Source organism: Trachinotus anak, unplaced genomic scaffold (genome assembly GCF_046630095.1).
Source record: "Trachinotus anak isolate AG129_WGS33_773 ecotype Australia unplaced genomic scaffold, CSIRO_AGI_Tana_v1 ptg000039l, whole genome shotgun sequence".
Classification (NCBI taxonomy): domain Eukaryota; kingdom Metazoa; phylum Chordata; class Actinopteri; order Carangiformes; family Carangidae; genus Trachinotus; species Trachinotus anak.
In genome coordinates, this window is record NW_027273890.1 from 1,086,834 (window position 1) to 1,108,087 (window position 21,254).

General features: G+C 44.1%; 1 protein-coding gene across 1 annotated transcript; it reads left to right on the plus strand.

The window, feature by feature from the left end:
- The first annotated feature begins 4,496 nt into the window (after nt 1-4,496).
- Nucleotides 4,497-6,154, plus strand: LOC139614924 (ADP-ribosylation factor-like protein 4C). The gene has a single exon (XM_071472610.1). It carries the CDS (start codon nt 5,062-5,064, stop codon nt 5,638-5,640), a length of 579 nt encoding a protein of 192 aa, XP_071328711.1. The 5' UTR covers nt 4,497-5,061; the 3' UTR covers nt 5,641-6,154.
- The last annotated feature ends 15,100 nt before the right edge of the window (nt 6,155-21,254 follow it).

Here is a 21,254-nt window from a genome sequence, read left to right on the forward strand (position 1 = left end):
GTGGGTCAGTGTGTCCTCGATGGTCGCAGGAGAAAGCTGAGGGGTCATGAGTTCTTCTTGCGATGTCAGTCATTCGATCTAAACACTGGGCGGATTAAACTTTGTGCTGACATTCGTGTCTCCCGGAGGGTGAATTCTTATAACTTTTTTCCACTATTTCATAAGAAACAAGACTGAGAAAGTGAGAATGACTCAAATGTATCACTGTCTTACATAATTTCTGGTAGATCTTAAACCACAGTACAATATACTACACATATGCTACGTAGCAAAACAACAACACTCCACCTCCATCGAAAACACTTGAGCTGAAGCTTGAAAGTAGAATTCAGGCCATGTTTGTGCCTCTTTCAAACTGCCCCTCACCTCTCCCTCTCTTTATCTGAGGGGCTTCTGCAGTCCAGATGCTCTCTGGAACAGCGTCCATTATACCTCAGTACAGGCTGCTGCAGGCACATGTGATACTGAGAGCAATGCTTTTATCTCTGGAAAGCAGGTTGAAGGAGCCATTAAGACGGAGCTCAGTGGTCTCTATCAGGTGGGATAACACCACCTGCAGTACACCTCTAACAGCAGAATCAAGCTGCTCCGTCAACAACGCCCTGCAGGCTGTTCAGAGATGTTTCCACTCAGCTGAGGGTGGTGTGCACCATGTTTCTGCTCTCAGGTAAACTTTGACCCTTCAGAGCTGCCGTAATAATCTGGACCCGTATACATCAGATTCTGGTTATTCCTGGACACGTTTACAGAGAAACTTTGGATTTTCTCACTGATCTACAGACAGGTGACTTGTTCCTGTTACCTTGCTCCCCCTCCCCCCTCAGGCCGTGCTTGAGCACCCCCACCCCCCACCCCCGATCCCCTGACTGCTCATGGGGAAAATGGATGGAGGTTAGGGATGACAACATTTCCTGATATTTTTCATTGGCAGAGTTTTGAGTGAAATCTGACTTCATGATTGAAGTGTGAGCTCGGCTCTGAAAGCCACAGGCCCACGAGCCATTTAACATGATTTCACAGCCAAAGTCCTCAGTTACATCACTCATCTTTCATGGCTGCTTCACTCCAATTTCTATAGCCTCTCTGTTGAGAGTGGAGAAAAAAAGGCTTCCAACTTGAGAAATGAGAGCACTTCAGGGTCATTAGGAGCGTCTGGGTGTGATATCAGCATTGCAATATCCTGCAGATCAGACTTTGAAGTCTCAGACAGACAGACAGACAGACAGTATCTAATCTGACAACACTTTTCTTCGTGGTGATGAAACCTGAATAAGACCAAATCTCATTTTATCTTTTATCTCTTTAATGTTATGAAACATTTAGCACGCACCGTCCAGCCTACACTTATTTACAAAATCACATCTCACTGGAAATGGTGGACATAAAGGCAGCTGAGCATCATTTATTGTACAGATGTGACCCACTTTGAGTTTCATGTGTGAAAGTTTAATATCTTCAGACAACGTCGAATCACAACCAGCAGAAACAGAAGATGAAATGTACATAAGTCTTAACAGAGCTGTATCTGAGCTGCAGAGGAAGCCTGACACACCCAGGCATCTGACGCTGAGGGAACACAGATGCACCCACTCAGATGCAAACTACCCCCATCAGCACATTAGGAAACCTCCACAGCTCAGGAAGATGCTTCTGGAAAACAGGCCTGACTACATGAAAGAATCTTGGTTCAGACTGTGGGGCCTTTTGTCTGCAGGCAGATGGAGTTTTATATGTTGCTGAGCAGCAGAGACACGATGACGACAGAAAGTCTCACTGGTTGAATTAAACCTCAGCGGCTTTTTCAAAATTTCAACCAGAAAGGGTCAAATTAGCAACTGTTATCACCACGTTTACCCAATTGAATATGCTAATATTAGCATGATAACATGCTAGATGATCTGTGCTACCATGTTATCTGTAAGACTGTTGTGTGAATTTTAATGTACTAAATCTTGCTATAGATGGGGATGTTAATAGTGCTAACATGCTAATATTAGCATTTAGCTCAGAGACTCAGCTCATCAGGCACAGTTTCACTTCTTCAGACTTGGCTGAACGTTTAGTCTCTGCTGTACAGAAGATAAACTCTGTAATTTAAGGAAAAGCCTTGATGTTTCATATGTCACAAATATCTAATTATTCCAGAAGTGTTACTGAAATATTTTATTTTAATATTTTAATAATCATAATTAATTATATCATATATATATATAATAAATAATCATCGGCAAGGCCTCATTAAATACATACATAAATAAATAAATGAGTAAATAAATAAATAAATAAATGAGTAAATAAATAAATAAGTCCAACTGAAGACTGAGCTGTCTCAGCTGCAGCTCCAGAACAGTTAGAAACATTTTAAATGTATGTCTGTCTTGGGGGTTAGAGGGTAAAAAAAGAGCAGGTGTGTGGGTGGTGGGTTAATGGCTCATCTGGGCTCTGTGAAGATAACAATATCCAACAATATAAAAGGAAGGAGATCCTGAATGTTATTTCAGTTTCTGGGAGGAGGGTAAATGGACTTTATTCATGTTTACCCTCCAGTGCACCCCTGGTAATGACATCCCTGGAAATGAATCAGGCTTCAGGGAATAAACGCAGTCAGCAGAGGGCCCTCACATTTACAGTGAGACGCATGTGTGTGGAGGAGAGGGAGATTTATGTGTGTGAGCTGTGTGTGAGTGAGCATTTCTTTAGAGAGGAGAGGTGCTGCTGCAGGTATCCTCTCTGGAAACGTGATGAAGGAGAAACTGAAGAGGCTGGAAACGTGTGCACACATGCACACGGGCTGTTTGTTGTAACACGCCACAGCTACTTCTTGGAACTGTGTGTGTGTGTGTGTGTGTGTGTGTTATGAACATGCTCAGACCTCTCTCTCCTCATTTTATTTATTCTGACACTCAGCTGTTGAACTCTGAGGAAGTTTAAACTCAGATCATTTTATCTGGTGTTGATGTCACATCTCTGCTCACACCGCTGATGATGAGATGATGATGATGATGATGATGATGATGATGATGATGATGATGAAATAACAACGTCTAACAGCTGATTGTGGGAGAAAAACACAGCACCAGTGTTCTTTGTTAGACTTTGCCATCTAGTGGATCAAAGGAGTACAACACATCTGAAGCAAAGTACAAGTGTCTCAAAACTGAACATGAGTATTTCAATTTTGTTACTTTAGGGTGGGGCACAGGTTCAGACGCAGGAACATTTAGGAAATGAGAAAAACTGTGTTTAGACTCTTATTTAAAGCCCTGGTTCTTGTTAATAATAAACTGCACGTTGTTCATAGTTCAGTTGTTAAGTCTTTGTCAAGAACCAAAGCCAAATAAATAACTTTACATATTCTAATATGAAATAATATGAATAAAAAGCTGTTTGGAATTTCAAGGAGCCTGCGGCTGTGGACCTCCCGACCCCCACACACTCACCCTCCACCCCTCCCATAGAGGAACAACCCCCCCAGACTGAAAGGCTGAAAGCATGTCTCTGGGTAATTTGCATCTCTTCAGACACTTTGACCTGGAATGAACACATCTCAGGTGATCTGACCACAACGAGCAGCTGAGTTCAGGTGTGAACGAACCCGAGACACTTTCAGATCCAGTCAGTTTGGTCTTTGTTGTGTTTTTGTCTCTTTGTGTAACAATAGAACCAAAACTGAATAAACTGAAGCTTTTACACAACCAGTCTGACACTGCTTGTGATCTCCTGTCGCTCACAAGGCGGAGCTCAGGTTTAATGTTGACGACACTGCTGCTGGAAGGCCTGAGCTGGGACATCGGGTTCTTTAAAGAAATCTCCCAAACAGACAACAACACCACAACAACAACAACAACAACACCACAACAACACCACCACAAACGACCACAACACCACCACCACCAACAACAACAACAACAACAACAACAACAACAACAACAACAACAACAGATCTGGACACAGTGGTCCCATGAAGCCAGCCCCTCACTGTCACATCGGTGTGATGTTTGACAGCAGGTGAACACTGAAACACCTGCACTGGCCCGGAGCTCAGGTGTCCAGCTCACGGTCCTCACGGTCATCAGGACGTAGATGATTCATTACAGGCTCTGATGTGGAGACTGGAACCCAGCGGCCTGTGTCGGGACTCACACAGGACTCCAGCTTTTCTTCCATACAAGAATTGAAGAGTGGCTGAAGCTGTTCCTCTTGAATGAGAAGTCACTGGTCTGAGTTTAATCTACAGTCAAAACCTGGACAGGGATGCAAAGGCCTGCGGATTCATTCTATTCTAAACTTTTGAGATTTCTTCCAAAAAGCAGCTCAACACATTTATTCTCCTCCATTTACATGCGGACTTCCACCATTTGCGTGAGGCGATGGCCGGAGCTGGTCCCTGGTCCTTCCCATCTGTGCCAGGAGGTGGCGCCGCTGGATCGCAGGACCGGCGGCAGCTCACTTCATTTTACACCCTTCTCTTTCCTGTTTGCTTCTCATGTCTGACTCAGACACACACTCAGCTCAGAGTCCATCAAATCAGAGCCTGGACAGTTTATTGGAGGTTCGTCTTTATGCTGTGTTGTTATGAACAAACACACGTTTCCTGCGGAGAGCCGTGCAGTTGTGTAGCCGCGGTGTTTGTGTGTCTGTGGGGACGGGATCTCCAGCTGCCTATTGGCACCTGTCCCGGGGGGCGGGGCGTGTCGGGCCGCCTCTTGCGTCCTGAGCCCCGCAGCAGTGCAGCCGCAGCGACCGACGCCAGAGCAGCGTGGACACCGCGCGTCCGTGGACCTGGTTCTCCCGGCACAGTCCAGCGCAGAGGGGCTGAGGAGTCCGGGGACGGGGGCGATCGTCGCTGTCCTCCCACACCGACCTGACGGAGGGTTTTCCCCCGCGGAGCGTCTCCGTCGTGGGGAGAATACTAATGAACGGCGCGCCGCGTCCCCCGCTGCAGCCGAGGGCCACCGCAGAGCCGAGCACCGGGGCCTCGGCCCCCGCCTGAGCTGCTTCACACCGGGCTCTGAGCACCGGCGGGGAATCCGGGCCGCAGGTACAAGGGCGGGCGTCAACATGGGCAACAGCTTCTCCAACATCTCCGCCTTCCAGTCCCTGCACATCGTGATGCTGGGGCTGGACTCCGCGGGGAAGACCACGGTGCTGTACCGGCTCAAGTTCAACGAGTTCGTCAACACGGTTCCCACGATCGGCTTCAACACGGAGAAGATCAAGCTGAGCAACGGCACCGCGAAGGGCATCAGCTGCCACTTCTGGGACGTGGGGGGGCAGGAGAAGCTGCGGCCCCTGTGGAAGTCCTACAGCCGCTGCACCGACGGCATCATCTACGTGGTGGACTCCGTGGACGCGGACCGGCTGGAGGAGGCCCGGACCGAGCTGCACAAGGTCACCAAGTTCACCGAGAACCTGGGCACGCCGCTGCTGGTGATCGCCAACAAGCAGGACCTGCCGCGGGCCCTCCCCGTGGCCGAGCTGGAGAAGCAGCTGGCCCTGCACGAGCTCTGCCCCCCCACCTCCTACCACATCCAGCCCGCGTGCGCCATCATCGGCGAGGGGCTGCACGAGGGCATGGACAAACTGTACGAGCTGATCGTGAAGAGGAGGAAGAGCCTGAGGCAGAGGAGGAGGCGGTGACCGCAGCCCCCCCCGGCCCGGATTAAAGCTGTGAAGCCCGCAGGAGGCTGCAGGGTTCAGAGGTTAACCAAAAAGACTCTTCAGCAGGAGGAGGAGGAACGGGCTGGCCTGTTCATCTGCTGCTTTATCACAGACTTTGAAGAAGCTCCTGTGCTGCTCCCTGAGGACATTTTTTATTTCCACCCACAGGACAGGCACTGTGGAAACACAGGTTTGATTTTGCACGTGGCGCGGGGTCTCTGGGGCCCCCTGCTCTTTTGTTTTTGGGAGCCAGACATCTGCGGTGTCAGTCTCTGACTGTGGATGTCCTGCAGGCCGTTTCTTTCCTGGAGCATTGAAGTAGCCTTTCCTCTGCGTGGTGGGCTGAGGACTGAGCGTCCACTACTTTGCACTTTTCATTTCCTAACACACAGTAGAGAACTACACTGTATTAACAGAGGAGCAGATCCAGGTGGTTTATGTACTCAGAAAGCAGAATTGAAGTATTTTTGAATATTAAAAGATTTAAAATCCATGACTGTGGTGACTGTTCTTCATTTACATGTGGTTGGTGTAGAGGTGATGATGATGATGATAATGATGATGATGATGATGGAGGACCTGTGAACCACTGACCTGACTTCCCTATCCAGAAACTCACAGGTGTGGATCAGAGAGGTCAGAGGTCACCAGGTTCTATGCAGAAGGTGAACTGAGATGTCGAGAAGGCCTCAGCACAGATTTCAGTCTAAATCTTCTGTGGAGCAAAGTCTGAGCTCGTTGGTGAAATGTATGGATCTGCATTGCAGTGCCTTGTGTTCTGCTTCATGGCAGCAGGGACCGGTGCTCCTGGACCAGCGCTGTGTAGAACCACTGATTCTCACTCACCACTTTGATTAATGTAGGAACTTATTTTGGACAGAAAAGGCCTGTTTCCCTGTCATGCAGTGCAAACATCCAGCTGCTGTGAGAGGTCCAGGATGTGGTCCCGCTCTGTCTGAGAGCTGCTGGATAAATGGGTTAATTTTTAGTTTGTGCACATGAATTATGCACCAATAGTCTATTACTGTTATTGAGTAATCTGCCCATTATTTTCTCCTTTAAGAGATTTATTTGTTTGGTCCATAAAATGTCAGAAAATGATAAAAATGCACATCAGTTTTCTTTAAATCCCTAAAAACATCATTAAATATCTTGTTTTGTCTCAGCAACAACTGACAATCTAGAAATGTTGAGTTTGTTTTCATAGAAGTCTCAGAGAAACCAGAAGCTGGAGTTATCTGGACATTTTCTTCTTCCACAAGTGACTGAAACAATAAATTATCAGAGGTTTTTGACTCTGAAGCTCTAAATTGTCCCCTCATGCTGAGATGTTTCTGTTCAGACACTGGCAGGTGTGGACTCATCTGACCAGGTGAACACGGTTAACCAGCAGTATCAGTCACAGGAGACATTTGACTTTTTCAGTTCTGAGGATATTACATTGTGTGATCTGCTGGAATCACACAAGATCAATCTTTTGTATCTAAGATTTTTTTTTTTTTTTTTTTTTTTTTTACATCCTTGTCATGTGACTAAAATCATTCTGAAGCTTCTAGACCTCATCACCTGATAAGATGCTTTTAGTCTTAAAGCTCCACCCAGTATAAAGGTAGATGTCCATGTGTTTGTGATTATAAAGCAGGTCTAGGTTCTATATTAATACTGTGAAAGTATCAAAGCCTCAGTCCACAGAGAAATGCACACAGCCTGTATTCAGAAACTGAGCCTTAAAACCAGCCGTCAGGACTTCTGGAGCTTTGTGATGTCGCAGCCAATCAGAAGAGAGGCTCAGCAGTTCTGTAGTGAGTGGGCTACAGCGTGTGGTCTTTGTACAGGAAAACAAAGCGATGACCTGTTGATGGATTTCCTGGTAAGACCCTGGGGAGGGACTGATCAACAGGCACTGGACGAGTATCACCTGAACCTGACTCAGCATCTGAGTGATTTTTGTGTCACTTTCTTCCTTTTGAGCCCAGATTTAACTTCTAAACTCTCAGAACTGATTATTCAAGCACATATCCACTAAAAGAGAGACTCTGTACAGATAATTAAATGACACACAGTGACAGTTGGTGAGCAATGTCTTCTATTGTAACAGGCTCGACAGAAAAACTCTTCACTTCCTGTTGTGTTTTAAGTGTATTTGGTAAATCTGAACAGATGCATTTAGCAAAATCCTGAACCACCAGGACCAAAGAAACTTCATGACCAAACATCATGAGTTAAAATAAATGGCACAAAGCAATCTGGAGGCTAAAGCGCAGCTAATGAAGTTGTCACATAATAAAACCTGACAAAGTCTAATCTGTTGGACAGACATTTATGTTTTGGTTTGGATAAATTCTAACAATTGTTGATCCCTTAACTCTTCATCATGTATATTTTAAAATACTGAACTAAGGTAGGCAACATGCTAAAGCTGCTAAACACCACCATGTTAGCATGGCTGCAGCTGTTAGCGTGGCTGCAGACGCCTGCTCCATGTTGGGGCAGTTCACCTTTAAATCTGAAGACATGGTCGGCACGCGTCTTTGTCAGGCTTAAAACAAACATCACTACTTCAGCCAGAAGCAGAGGATGTTGCCTGGTAACAGCTGAAACCAAAACCTTACATTTGAGGATTAGTGACATTGATGTGTGAGGTTATCTAAAAATAATACACAACCTGCGGCCAATCGTGGCTGGTGTCTCATCACTGGTACATAAAATCACATTAATGCTGCTACATTGTTAGTGTCAGTGATTAGTTTCTTCAGATTTATTCTCACACACAGCAACAGGGACAGCCATTTCATTTCAACAGGTTTAGGCGGGAACTGTAATCTGAAATTGTAATCTAAAATCCAGGGTTAAAAAAAAAAAAAATACAAAAACAAAGTCAAATTGCTTCTGTGACAAAAAAAAAAAAAAAAAAAAAATCGTGTGAGTCTTCAATGACAACAGGCTCAGAAAAAACAGAGTGTGGTTTCTCACACAAAGAAAGGGACAGAAACAGCTGTCATCTCAGGAATACCCGTCGCTATGGCAACAACATAGCAGAACCAACCCAATCCAGCCTCTGATTTAAGAAAAACAGATTTCCCCCCTCACAGTTGTCTGCAGTGTTAATATCAGTGCTCACACTGACGAGAAGTCAAGAAATAAACGTCTCCTCCCCCGATTTGCTCCTTTTCTTTATCCACATGCTGTTTTACAGTATCTCATATTCTGGATCATCTTGTTGCAGCTCTTCTTTGAGACTAAATCTTTACACTAAAATATTGAAAGCCATGTTTTTCTGCACCATATTTTGGGTTCTGTGCAAAGACTTGAACAAGACAACACAAATAAAAGTGGTTACTGTTCTTTCTATATTAATCGAGGCCCGTATACAGCATGATTGTCAGATGACACGTCCACATCTGAACCAGTTCTGGTGAGCACACTTCCAGCTGTCAGTCATTACCAGAGAGTCACAGCCAGAATCTGCCCAGATGTGGAAGTATACGGGCCAGACTCGGGCCGAGGACCCAGGTGTTTGTTGGGTTGGTTTCGTTTTGCTGTCTGAGTTGCCACTGAAACAAAGACATTTAGCCATGAGTTAATCATTCCTCAGTCAGGGCTTATCTTCAGTCTCCGTTTGTTTAACCTGTGTCAGTGGAGTTTAGCTGAAGTTCAGTTCCTGGAAGGCTGCGTGTGATGGTCAGTACACACCTGATGACCCAGAGGCTCCCTTAAGAAGTGTTGAAGTTTACTAGAAATGTTCAGTTTGTCGTGCAATAATAATTGTTTATATAAAAGGTTAATAGTGTGTTGTGCACCTGACTTTGTGTGAAGAAGTTTCTTTAAAAGCAAGGTTGGAGGTGATGCCAGGAAACACCCAGACGCTGCTGGGTCCTCCTGCTATGTAGTGACTGCTCTCTTCATTTGACCCATTTGTCAGTTTGAAACTCGCTGAAGCTGCTGCTAGAAAAACCTCTGAGGGCCTCGTGTGTACAGCTCAGTTAGCTACATGAGCGGCCTAAAAAAAACTGACGGCCTTCAAATACACACCGCCTGCAGAGAGACTCGTCCTTGCAGTTTCAATGTCTCCAGCAAACAGAGCTGACTTTTTGTAAACTGAACACAGCAGCTGTGAATGAATCACCTGCAGCACAAATCATTTCAGACCAGAGAAAAGCAACGAGTCCTGCAAAAGAAACTGCTAAATAATGCTTTTCACTGGCAAAACTGCAAAATTGACATGAAAAATATTGCATGTGGAGTAAAATATTGTGATATTCAATATTATCCAATATCAGACCAAGTTTAATGACCTGACCCACTATGATCATGATTTGGTTTTGACATAGAAATGATGTAACCAAGGTTTTGTTGATGTCAGACAATAATTCCTCTGTTGTGTCAGATTAGACGACTAAAGTTGGCAGATTACACTTTGGATTCCTTCTTTTCTTCTGTGGTTATAGGTTTGTTCTGAGGAACGATCCTAGTCTTTAAGTCAGGAGGTATCCCAGATGTGCCAGCTGTTTTCCATTATAACATACGATGGGATAAAATATGCAACTGTTGCACTTTATGCTCATTTTTATCTCCTCTTCCCCACGTCTGTTGGGTCGAACCATTATCAGGCTGATATCAGGGAGTTTGATCGTGGATCATTAGACATCATGGTCATGGTTTTGAACAAAGGTTGACAATTGGTTCAGATGGGATGTAAAGAGATATCTGCACTAAGGCTCCACCCACTTGACTACGTTTCAGTTTTAAACTCATCTCTTCTTCTATGTTTTAGTTTTAAACTCATCTCTTCTTCTCTGTCTCCTCCTCCATCCTCCCTTCTCCAGAGTCTCCAGCCCCTCAAACAGAGACTTTCAGAAACGCTGCTGGACCCGTTTTAGTCTAAAACTCCAGGTTGTGTTGTAGTCTGGACGGACACAAACAGAGACCTTTGGAAATGATGACGTAGACGCCCACGGTGGCTCCTGATTGGCTGTTATCAGCCTGGACTACCAGTGGTGAAACAACATGGAGAATGAATGAAAGTGTTACTGACCTTGTTGTCTTTGCTGCTCCTTTACTTTTACTGTAACTAACCAACTGAGAGGAGACAATCTGCTTCCTGTTTACACCAGCTCACACATGCTCAGTGTAGGTGAATGGTCATGTGATGTGCGTTCTCAGGTGTGGCTGTATGGATGTAGCCTCTTTGTTGACCCAACTCTTCACCCTAAAGACGAGGGTTGACTGGAAATAGTAGAGGAGGCAGAATTACAAAGATGAGATTAGAAGCTGGTCCAAACTGAGACGAACGCTCCTCTGCAAGAAAGAGAAGCAGAGATTGTTATAAAATCAAAACCCTTCTTTGTGCTTTGCTTTTGGCTAATGGTGCTAGCTTGATAGCTAGGCCTCAGAAGTCAAAATAACTTCCTCTGCCACTTCACTGACACACAAACTAAGTGTTGTGTTACTGGAAAAGAGATGAAATGAGTGTTGTGCTGTTAGGAAATATCCACACTGACACTTGTTCTCTGGACGTGTGTAGGCTTTCTACACATTCACATCGCGTTGGGTGTTTTAATATCAGCTTGTGTTTAGTTGGGTAATTCCTCCCTGCAGACAGATAATCACCACGTGTACATACCATGATTGAAACAAGTCAAATCACAAACCAAAACGTGGTTCTCTCAGTCTCCTCAAAGTCAGAATCAGTTTTTTGCGTCTCCTCCTCCTCCTCCTCCTCCTCTTTGTTGGTGTCTTCCACAGCTCTCCTATTATCTACTTAAAGCAGGAACAGAGCTGTCTGCTGGAGCAAAACAAACTGCTGATTACAGAGCAGTGTGTCTTTGTGCTGCTTCAATCACTGCAGAAATTAAAAGATAATAAGCCGACACTGTAAACACTGTCGCTTGTCTCCTGCAGGGCTCCAGTTGTTTGTGGAAAACACCAATGCCAGTCTTGTGTGTCCTTAAACACTGTTTCATTATTTCAGTGTGAGCCACAAACAACCCATAATGCAACATTCTCTACAGAGCTGGTGTTACAGGAGGACTGATGTGAATATGTGAACATGCACACTGCAAACTAACACAACGCCACTTTTTCCAAACATCAAAACCGGAAAAATATTCTAATTACTTTTGGGCCAGCACAACCAGAAATACTGAGGGGGCCAGTTGACTCCATGATGGACACCACTGTGAAAAGAGCTGTGTAACAACTTCTTTGAAATCGGCCCTGATGGTGTTATAGTGATGTCATTTGGGTCGTCTCAGAGTGGGCGTTTCAAACTGGAGATATGGAATCTGAAAGACGTGGTCCCCCCCCCCCCCCACAGCAAGGGAACTATCTAAGATACTCTCGGGTTGCATCATTGGAAATGTAGTGTCCACTGTTGAACCTTGATCCAAACTTGGAACTAAGAGTCAGGATATCTCAATCTCTGATCTGAAGCTTTTACCTTTGATGATCGGAGGGCAGATCTGTACCTAAAGTATCAGTTTAAATCTGAGAATCTGAGCTCAGGTCAACAGAGTCTCTGCTTCTCTGCTGCTTTTGGTTGTTTGCAACAAGTTATTTACCATTTAAAGAAATTATTGTGGTTTAAATATGCAAGTAATGTCCAAAAAGCAGTGACCGTTTCAAGTCATGAATATGCAGAACTAGCCCATCAGTGCTCAGTGAGTCAGATTTCATGGTATCGCCCACCTCTGGAGGATGACTGTAAAATCTGGTTAAACACAGACTGAAGCTGTCAGGAAACAGAAAGAACACTGAAATGTAGCAGGGTAAATGTAGAAACTCCCAAAATGGAAATACTCTACGAACCAACCAGGAGAACATGGACTCGGTCTCTTCCCAGCTCAGCTTTCGTCAGACGTGTTGAGACTCGGAGCGAGCAGGACGTTCATCAGAGCTGCTGTCCCTGGTGGATCAGCTCTGTCTCGCTCCTGCAGCTGTTTGTGCGTTCAGAGGGTGATAAGCTGAGCATTGTTCGGGCATCCCTGGCATATATAGGTCATGCTCTTATTGTTCTGCCTCCTCCACACTCTGTACTGTATGTGTGGGTATGTGTCATTCTTATAGACACACCACAACAGCAGCAGCAGTGTCAGGGCCCTGTCATCTGATGAAGCTGTGCTGGACACAAACAGAACAGACAACACGTTATTTCATCATCTGACCGAAGTGACTCTTCTCTCACGGCCGACTCTCAACTCCTCTAACAGGTCAAACTAATAACGTGAACAGCTCTTCAGGTTATTGGGATCCTTAACCTAATGTTGTTGATAATATAAAAAACTTGCTGCTGATGAAAAAATGCACCAGATTGGCATTAATGTGTTCATCTGAAAGTCTGACCTGGCTCCAGAAGAGAGCCCACGTACAGACAAAGTGTCTCAAACAGACGACACTGGAATCAACTCAGTCTTGTGAAGTCTGTGGTTACATCCACACCAGTACATCTCAGTATTAACACGCAGCCTTTCAGCCACATTTACGTCTGGTGTCCACGCTTATCAGAGTCTCCAAACAAGACTTTTAGAAACACTGACCTGGTTTAGTTTGACTCCGGGGTTGTGTTTTAGTCTGGACGGACAGAAACAAAGACAAACAAACAATGACAGATGCCCATGTTTGCTTCTTGATTGGGTCTTGGTCACAATATATCTGGTTTGACAGTTTCCTGTCATGTGACTCTTTTCTGGAAGAAAACAAATGACATGAAACTGATTGGCTGTCTGATGTGTATCGAGGCATCAGTACGGACCTGATACGGACCTAAAACAAACCAACTGTCTTTAAGATCGACTTAAGTTAAGACAAATTTTTTGAATAGAAACAAAAGGACCCCTCCCCCGCCCCTGAACAGACAATGGGTTCCAGTGATTGGCTGTTAGGTCACAGCTCGTTCATCCGTCTGTCTGGCTGATGATTTGGAAATGTATTGATGCGATTTTCTTCAGTAGAGCAGTAGGATTTGTCGTGAGGCCCTTTCATGAAAACAGTCACCAAATCTCATCCCACAACAGCATGTAGTTACAGTTCAAACATGTAGCACCTCCTCCACTACTGTAACTGATAAATGATAGAAAATTGATTTCTTGGTGACACGGTTGTCTACAAACTATACTCATAGATGCACTTCAGACAAACAGATGCCATTACACTTTTTAAACATTAAGATATTTAAGATATTTTTGGGGTATTTTGCCTTTATCCAATAGGACAAAGCGTGACAGGAAAGGGGCAGAGAGAGGGAGAATGACGTGCAGGAAGGAGTCGAGCTGGCGACTCACCTGCAGCTCATGTGGTACACACCCTAACCACTCAGCTGTCGGGTCGCCCGGCACAACAATCTCTAACCCGACTTGGTGTCTTTTACATTTGGGTTTTTTGATAGCAGGTATCGATCGCACATGATGCACCGAATGTGTCGACATCCACTGAGATCTGACATCTACTGCTAGATTTCTGAGGCTGAATCCATCCTGTACATGAGATCCCCCCAGGTAAAAAGTATGCAAATGTATGCTTGTAATATGAGGCAGCAAGTGAGAGCGGGAGGTTTTCCACACGTTGTGCTGTGTTGGTTTATTCCCCCTGTGCTGTGACACGTTCAGCAGCAGACTGATGAATGTGTCGCCCTGCTGCTGCAGTTTAGGCTGGGAGCAGAAACATGCCTCTATATGGAGACGAGGCGTTCAGGGACACAGAGGCTCCTCCAGCCAACGACGCTACCAGTCCAGACCATTCATCTTGGCACCAGGACAGACTCGTCTTCCCCCCAGTACCACACACACACACACACACACACACACACACACACACACACACACACACACACACACACACACACACACACACACACACACACACACACACACACACAATGACAATCCATTCTTTTTGCTTCCTGCCTTGTAAAGTGTAGATGAATTATGCATTTTATGGGATGACAAAAGAGGCCTGTCACACTGTGCATAATCAAGCAGCAGCTCAGTGAAGCTGCCAGGGGACATCCATCATCTGAAAAACAAAAACCACAGCACACTGTCGTGGTTTATGTTCACTGCAGCTCAGACTCCAAACTGTGTGTTTTTGAGGTGAAGGACATTTGTATGTTAGTTAATGAACCTGAGAACAGCTGATATGAACTAATGACTGAGCAGGTACACCTGAGCAGCCAGGTGAAGACAATCAGCTCGTGAACCCCCCTCGCTCAAAGCTCAAAGCTTTTGGTTGACTGGGAAAATATTGGGTTGGTTAAATTAATAAAGTCAGCATTTGTTGAAAAAAGTCAATGGTGACATGAGACAAGACAATTTAAATTTAATATTTAGCCCAAACCACAATTTTTACCTGAACTTGTTCTTTTTACACTCTTCACTGATACATTTTCATTTTAAAACAACACGATCTCCGTCCAGGTGAGCGTTTTACCTCAGGTGATCTCGATCCATACTAACACCTGGAAACACAGATCACGTGACCACACATGCTCCCTGTACGTGCTGGTGTAAACAGGAAGCAGACTCTGCAGTTCATTAGTAGCCGAAAATCCTCTGATGGTGAAAAGATCAGAGATTTATTTGCTTGGACTGAAGAGAAGGTGGAACTGTTTCTGAAAGAAACACGAGCGTGAGGTGTCACGGCGGCAGAAAACCCAGACTGGGAGGTAAGACCCAGTCAGCTAACGTGGGCATCAACATCATCGTCTCAAAAAGTCTCAGTTTGTCCAGAATAAAACACAAAGCTGCAGTTTTCAAATGAAAACAGGTCCAGGAGCAAAACTCTGTTTTAGTGGCTTAAGCTAAGCAAAAGTGATGTTTTTTAAAAGTGAAACATTAATGTGGACGTAGTGTTTGTGTACCCACCATCCTCCCACTTCACAGACAGTCCCCGCAGCAGTTACAACCCGGTCAGACCAGGAAGTGACGCAGTGAAATCCATCTGCTTGTTGTCACATGACATTAGCTTCTCACAGGGTAGGTGGTGAAATACGTAGCTAGCGAGCTAACCCGTGGGAGCACGCTTGTACTTGTCGTTAGCATTAGCTTTCTAAGCTTCTTTAATTTTTCTCTGTACTAAGCTGTTTTTTAAAAATTGATCCTATTTATGCTCAAAACAAGACTTTGTACTGGGGATACTGATGCTATTGCTACTAACTACATTAGCTTCCTCCATTTTGAATCTTCCCCTCTTCATTCCCTGTAAAGTCAGAGCTGTAAAGATTTGATTTGTCAACAGAGGAAATTTGTGTGTTTAAGTTGAACTCAATGCAGAAAAAAAGTGCATGCTTTAAATATATGTGACTGGGCCTTTACATCCTTACATACTTAACAAACATGACATGGTCTCCGTACTGGAACAAATAGTCAACTCTATGCTTCATGCTCCTTTTTTTGACGTGTCTGGGAGTTTCTTACAGTCTGAGGTGTCCATCCTCTGGGACTTTTTGATGCTCAGGGACTGAAACCAGAACCAGATTTCTTTTGTTCCACAAAAGGTTCCTTGACTCCTGGAAAAAGTCCCTTACACACTGTATACAGTGACAGTGATGAAGGAAGATAGTGTTACAGGCCGGTGCCTTGTGTCTGGCTTGAATTCGGGGTAAACCCTCCTAGCAGCAGAGTGTTTATTTATTCTGGTGAACAGCATTAGATTTTTTATCATACAGTATATAACAGATATTTGTTCATATAGAACTCAGGCTCCCTCTCTTTAGTCATTATTAATAATTTTCTCTGCTCCTCCTGAGACAGAACAGTACAAGATGAATGGGAGATTAGTGCCGTGTTGGATCATGAATAAGTTACCTCTGCTTTGAGGTTGTGACTTTGATGTCGGTGCGTGCAGAGCAGCGTCGGGGTTATCTGGGAGTCAGTGGGCAGATGAAGGTCTGGTAATGTGGAGCAGCAGGGAGGGATCTCCAGCCTCCCTGCCCAGCCAGCGCCCAGCAGACACACAGAACGGGCTTCCTCCTTCAGGGGGAAGCGTCTTTCAGATGGAAATGCAGCAGACTTTTTGTTGCCCTAGTTTTTTTGTTTGCTCTCTGAGCCTCCTCCCACTCACTGTCTCACAATCTCTGTTCTTATTCTTGTCATCCTACAGCTTTCCAGAGACTCTGACATTATCTATTGTTGTCAGAGTGTTAGCTCTGTTGTTGTCTGAAGCCTGGCACTGATTTACAGAGAGAATGCACAGCTAGTTGCTGTCTTTATTTCCCAGGTTCCTGCACACGTCTACCCACAGGAAACACTCAGCTCTCAGTGCATCTTTACGTTGTTGAGGAATTTACCATCAAGAATTCAGTTTGAGCTGCTCTGGACAAACTTTTTTTCTACATTTTTCCATAGGCATACATGTTCTATAAGTTAATCCCATACGGTTGTGTCACATACTACGAACCCCGGATAGATATGATGTGAATGGATTTATCGTATCACATGGTTTACGTTAAACCCTTTGTAAACATGAACCCACAGAATCTCTTAAAATAAATCTATAAATAAATTTTAAATTCATAAAAAAAACGTAAACTGCAGCCAGTCATTAGGGGACGCTGAATGTCTGTACCACATTTATTGTAAATCTGTATTTGTTGATATTTTACTCTGGAGTTGATAAACAAGCTAATGCTAACATGCTGCTAGCGCGGCTAGATATTATTCTGACCTTCAGTTTTATTCTGTGTGGAGACACGTCTCTGACTGGGAGGGTAGTTAATCACACTGGTTTTATGACTGCGGCTGCTGCTGTTCCTCTGACTTTAATTCTACTGAGAACAAGAAAACACTCAGAGCTCAGACCTAAGACACGACACTCCTCTAAGTCTGCTCTGACAATAAAGTTATTAATCCTCTTTTAGACACTGATGCAGACTTCAGAACATAACCTAAATCGTCAGAGTTTAGATCTTTGCACAAAGATTGACTAAATTTACAGACTATTGAGTTATGAAGACTTGATGCTGATGGATGATGATGCACATGGTCTGTCTAATGGGTTTATTGCCTGTTTTTTGCACACCTGGTCTCGTGCCCTAGTTATTAAAGAGACTTTGATCCATTACCTTTGCAGGTGTGATCTACGGCAGGAGGTGAGCTCTGCTCAACAAAGCCTGAGAAAACTTTGTTTTTTGAAGCTTCAGTGACCCTGAATCTATTCTGAGATCTCAAACCGACGCCCTTTAAAATCACTGCCCGTCGTTGTGTAATTCCACATCAGAATGTAGCTGTCCGCCATTTTCTCCAGAGGATCTCCTCCTCTCCTTCCTTCCTTCTCCATTTCCACTGTTTCTGTTGCTTAAAATACTCCCTGTAGTGTGAAGTGTTTCTGTGTCAGAGGCTCCTCTGTTTGCTGGAGTGACATGTGATGTTTAGTTGCCCTGACAGCAGCGTTTCAGATTCTGTAAGTGCCTGACATGTGGAAAAATCGCTGAACAGAGACGTTCTTGTCGCAGCCCTGTCGCTGCTTCAGCCGTCAGGTCATCCAATTAAACGCTTGTAAACGTGTGATAATCACTGATGACCAACAGGCCAGAATAAAGTGTTTCCCGTGTTTCTGATGAGACAAAGTGTTGAGGTAATGGTGTTAGGATTCACAGTAACACCACAAAAGAATTCATTATTTTTCTATATCAGCACAGTTCTGTGGGCTTATGTCTCTTACATCATCACAGCATTTGAAATGGGACAGTCTAGTTGTGCAGCTGTGACAGAATAAGTCTTTAAATACAGCCTCTGAGGGACCTGGCCCCTGAACTAAAATCAGCAGCAGACTCGGAATAAATTACAGCAACAAAGGAAAGTTTGAAGAGAAATGAATCTACGTTGACATCGCTGATCTTAACAATAAAGTTTCTAAAGTGTTACCATGTTTAATTAGAATTATATTGTGCAAATCGCTCATTCTTAAAGAAGACATGCTTGAGAGTAGACCATGATCAGCCTGATCTGCAGCTGGTCGATGAACTTCTGAAACCTCCAGGTACAAATAAAATAGTGAGCATGTGAACAAACACTTGTCTACAGCTGTGCATTGTTAAAAATCCTTATCAAAGACTGATGATTGATGGATTGACAGGTGAATTTAGGTGATATAATCTACAGTCATTTTCAAGCAAAACCACCAAAAAGACCGAGTTAAACCTTCAGGTGTGAGGATGTGCTGCTCTTCTTTGTTTAACGACAGTTCTACACAGACCTCTCACCTCGGCGAGATGAAGTGACGGTAAATTTATCAAAAGAAAATAGTTAGGTACCTTCATCACTGCCTGACTCTCTGTAGAGAAAAGAATTGTTGACTATGGGAAAAAAGATCATGGCAGGAGTTCACTGTTGTACTGAGGAGCTCTCTGCAGCCTGTTGGCTGATGGGGGATGGGTGAGGTCAAAGGTCAGAGCACACTGGGGCTCAGCCTGGCAGAGTAAACACAAGCTGACTTTTACTGCTCCTAGCAGCCACTTGTGTTTTGAACATTCACCGTTAAATGTTTCAGCAGATTGAGAGTTCAGCATAGAGTAAACACGCACACAGACAAACACTCCTGTGTTCCTGCGGCACGTTTGAACATTCACTACAAAGTGTTTGGACTAATTGACGATTTGGGCTAATATGATCCAGAACGGTTTTCATGTGCTCTTCAAAAAGATCCGCTCTCTTGTGAAATCCCTGAAATGTCAGCGGCTTGTAATTGACTAAATGAAACACAGCACGAGGGGCCGGTTTGGTTACAGTTTCATCTCATCATGGCCCTCTCCTCTTATGTAACGGGCAGAGCTGGAATCTATTAAAAGTCAAATGAACGCGGCTGTTTTGAACTTAATTTCATTAAGAGACATGAAGGCTGCAAACCAGAAGAAAGGCTTGTTAAAACAGAGCGGCAGCATCTCCTCTGGTGATGAATCAAAGTCACAGAAAATAAACTTGAATACACCACATTTAATTCCATGTCAGGTTACACAGAGTTGAACGAGACAAATTATACAAATGCTTTTGATCAACGTGGGCTGTTTCTTTTATTAGAAAAGTCTGACTCCGCTCTTCTTCTCTGGTTTACAAACAGATTTTAGTATGGTTTTATGCACCAGGACTGAGTTTAGTTTGAAAAATTCACATCAACACAAATGATTAAAAGACCATCAGGAAGATGTTTTAACAGCCTCAGATCCTCTCCTCTGATTGGCTCAGAGTCTTTCTTCTGATTGGCTGACTGACCTGTTGTTACTAGAGCTCCAGAGAGAAGCCTGAGAGAGGAGATGTAAAACTACACTGAGATGGTTTTTGGTTCTTAAAACCACAGATATATCTTCTGCTGGAGATCAACACTTCAGATAAAACACTGCAGAAGAGTAAAGTATGGAGCTTTAAATGTTGTCATGTCTCTCTCTGTACTTAGTCTGTGACTTCCTTCCTCCTGGTGCCAGTTTGTCTTGGTCCCTGGTGATAAGAGTTCGAGCCAGTTGAAGTGTCAGTTTTACCAGTGTGTGACTTTCTGACCTCACCTCCTCTGGTTTTGTCTGCCTGTTTACAGATGTTCATCTTCAGTCCTGCTCGTGCTGTAACTCTATGGACAACTATCAGTGTTGTGTTGATTTCTATGAAGTTTGGTAAAATTTTATGAAATAAACTGTAATAATTTTTTCATCTAAGCAAAACTTTGATGGTGAATGTTTACTGCTAAACATCAGCATGTTAGCATTTTCACTGAGCATGTTACCAGCTGACATTAGCATTTAGCTAAAAGCACCTCTGTGCCTGAGTACAGCCTCACAGAGGTGATAGTAGCTGGAGGCTCTTTGACCCTGTTCAGACCTGGTATTAACATCTGTCTCAGGTGATCTGATCACCAGTGGTCAGCTCTAACTTCAGGTGTGAACACACCCAAGATGCACTGAGGACACATCTGAGATCCGATCACGTTGGGGGGTGGTCCGTTTATTAGCACATCAAGCAGGAAGTGAGATCTGATCACTGGAGACACATTTAGAAACAGGTGTGAACAGACATAGTCAGAGCTGATTGGATCACTGAAGGTTAATACCAGGTTTGAACGGGACCAGATCATAATTCATCCTCTCACTGGTTCCTGAAGCAACACGCCCCCATGTCCACTAACTCATGTTGATCTCTCTGTTCTTCACGTCTCTACTGCAGACGGATGTATTTCTGGATAATGTTAATGAGTGTATGTGCTGTTGTTTTCATATACAGTACAAACACATGTATATGCAAATTTATGTGCATATTTAACTGTGTATAGATGTGCTTAAATCTTTCCTTGGGGGAGGGAGTCACATTTGGAGGGAGAAGCTATTTGTAAAATTTAAGGATGAATATTTATGACTCTGACCTGCTCACAAATCCACTGTACCCTTCTGTGTGTGTGTGTGTGTGTGTGTGTGTGTGTGTGTGTGTGTGTGTGTGTGTGTGTGTGTGTGCAGGTTTTTTATCTCATTCACAGGCAGATGAAGCTGTTTGTCTGACTGGACACAGTTTGCACAGGGGTTGTTTTCATCCAGTGTGTTGGCGCTATTAAAAATTGTCCCAAGGTTTTGCACTTTCAATAAAAATATATTTCTAAGCACTGAACACTTCCTCAGCAGTTGT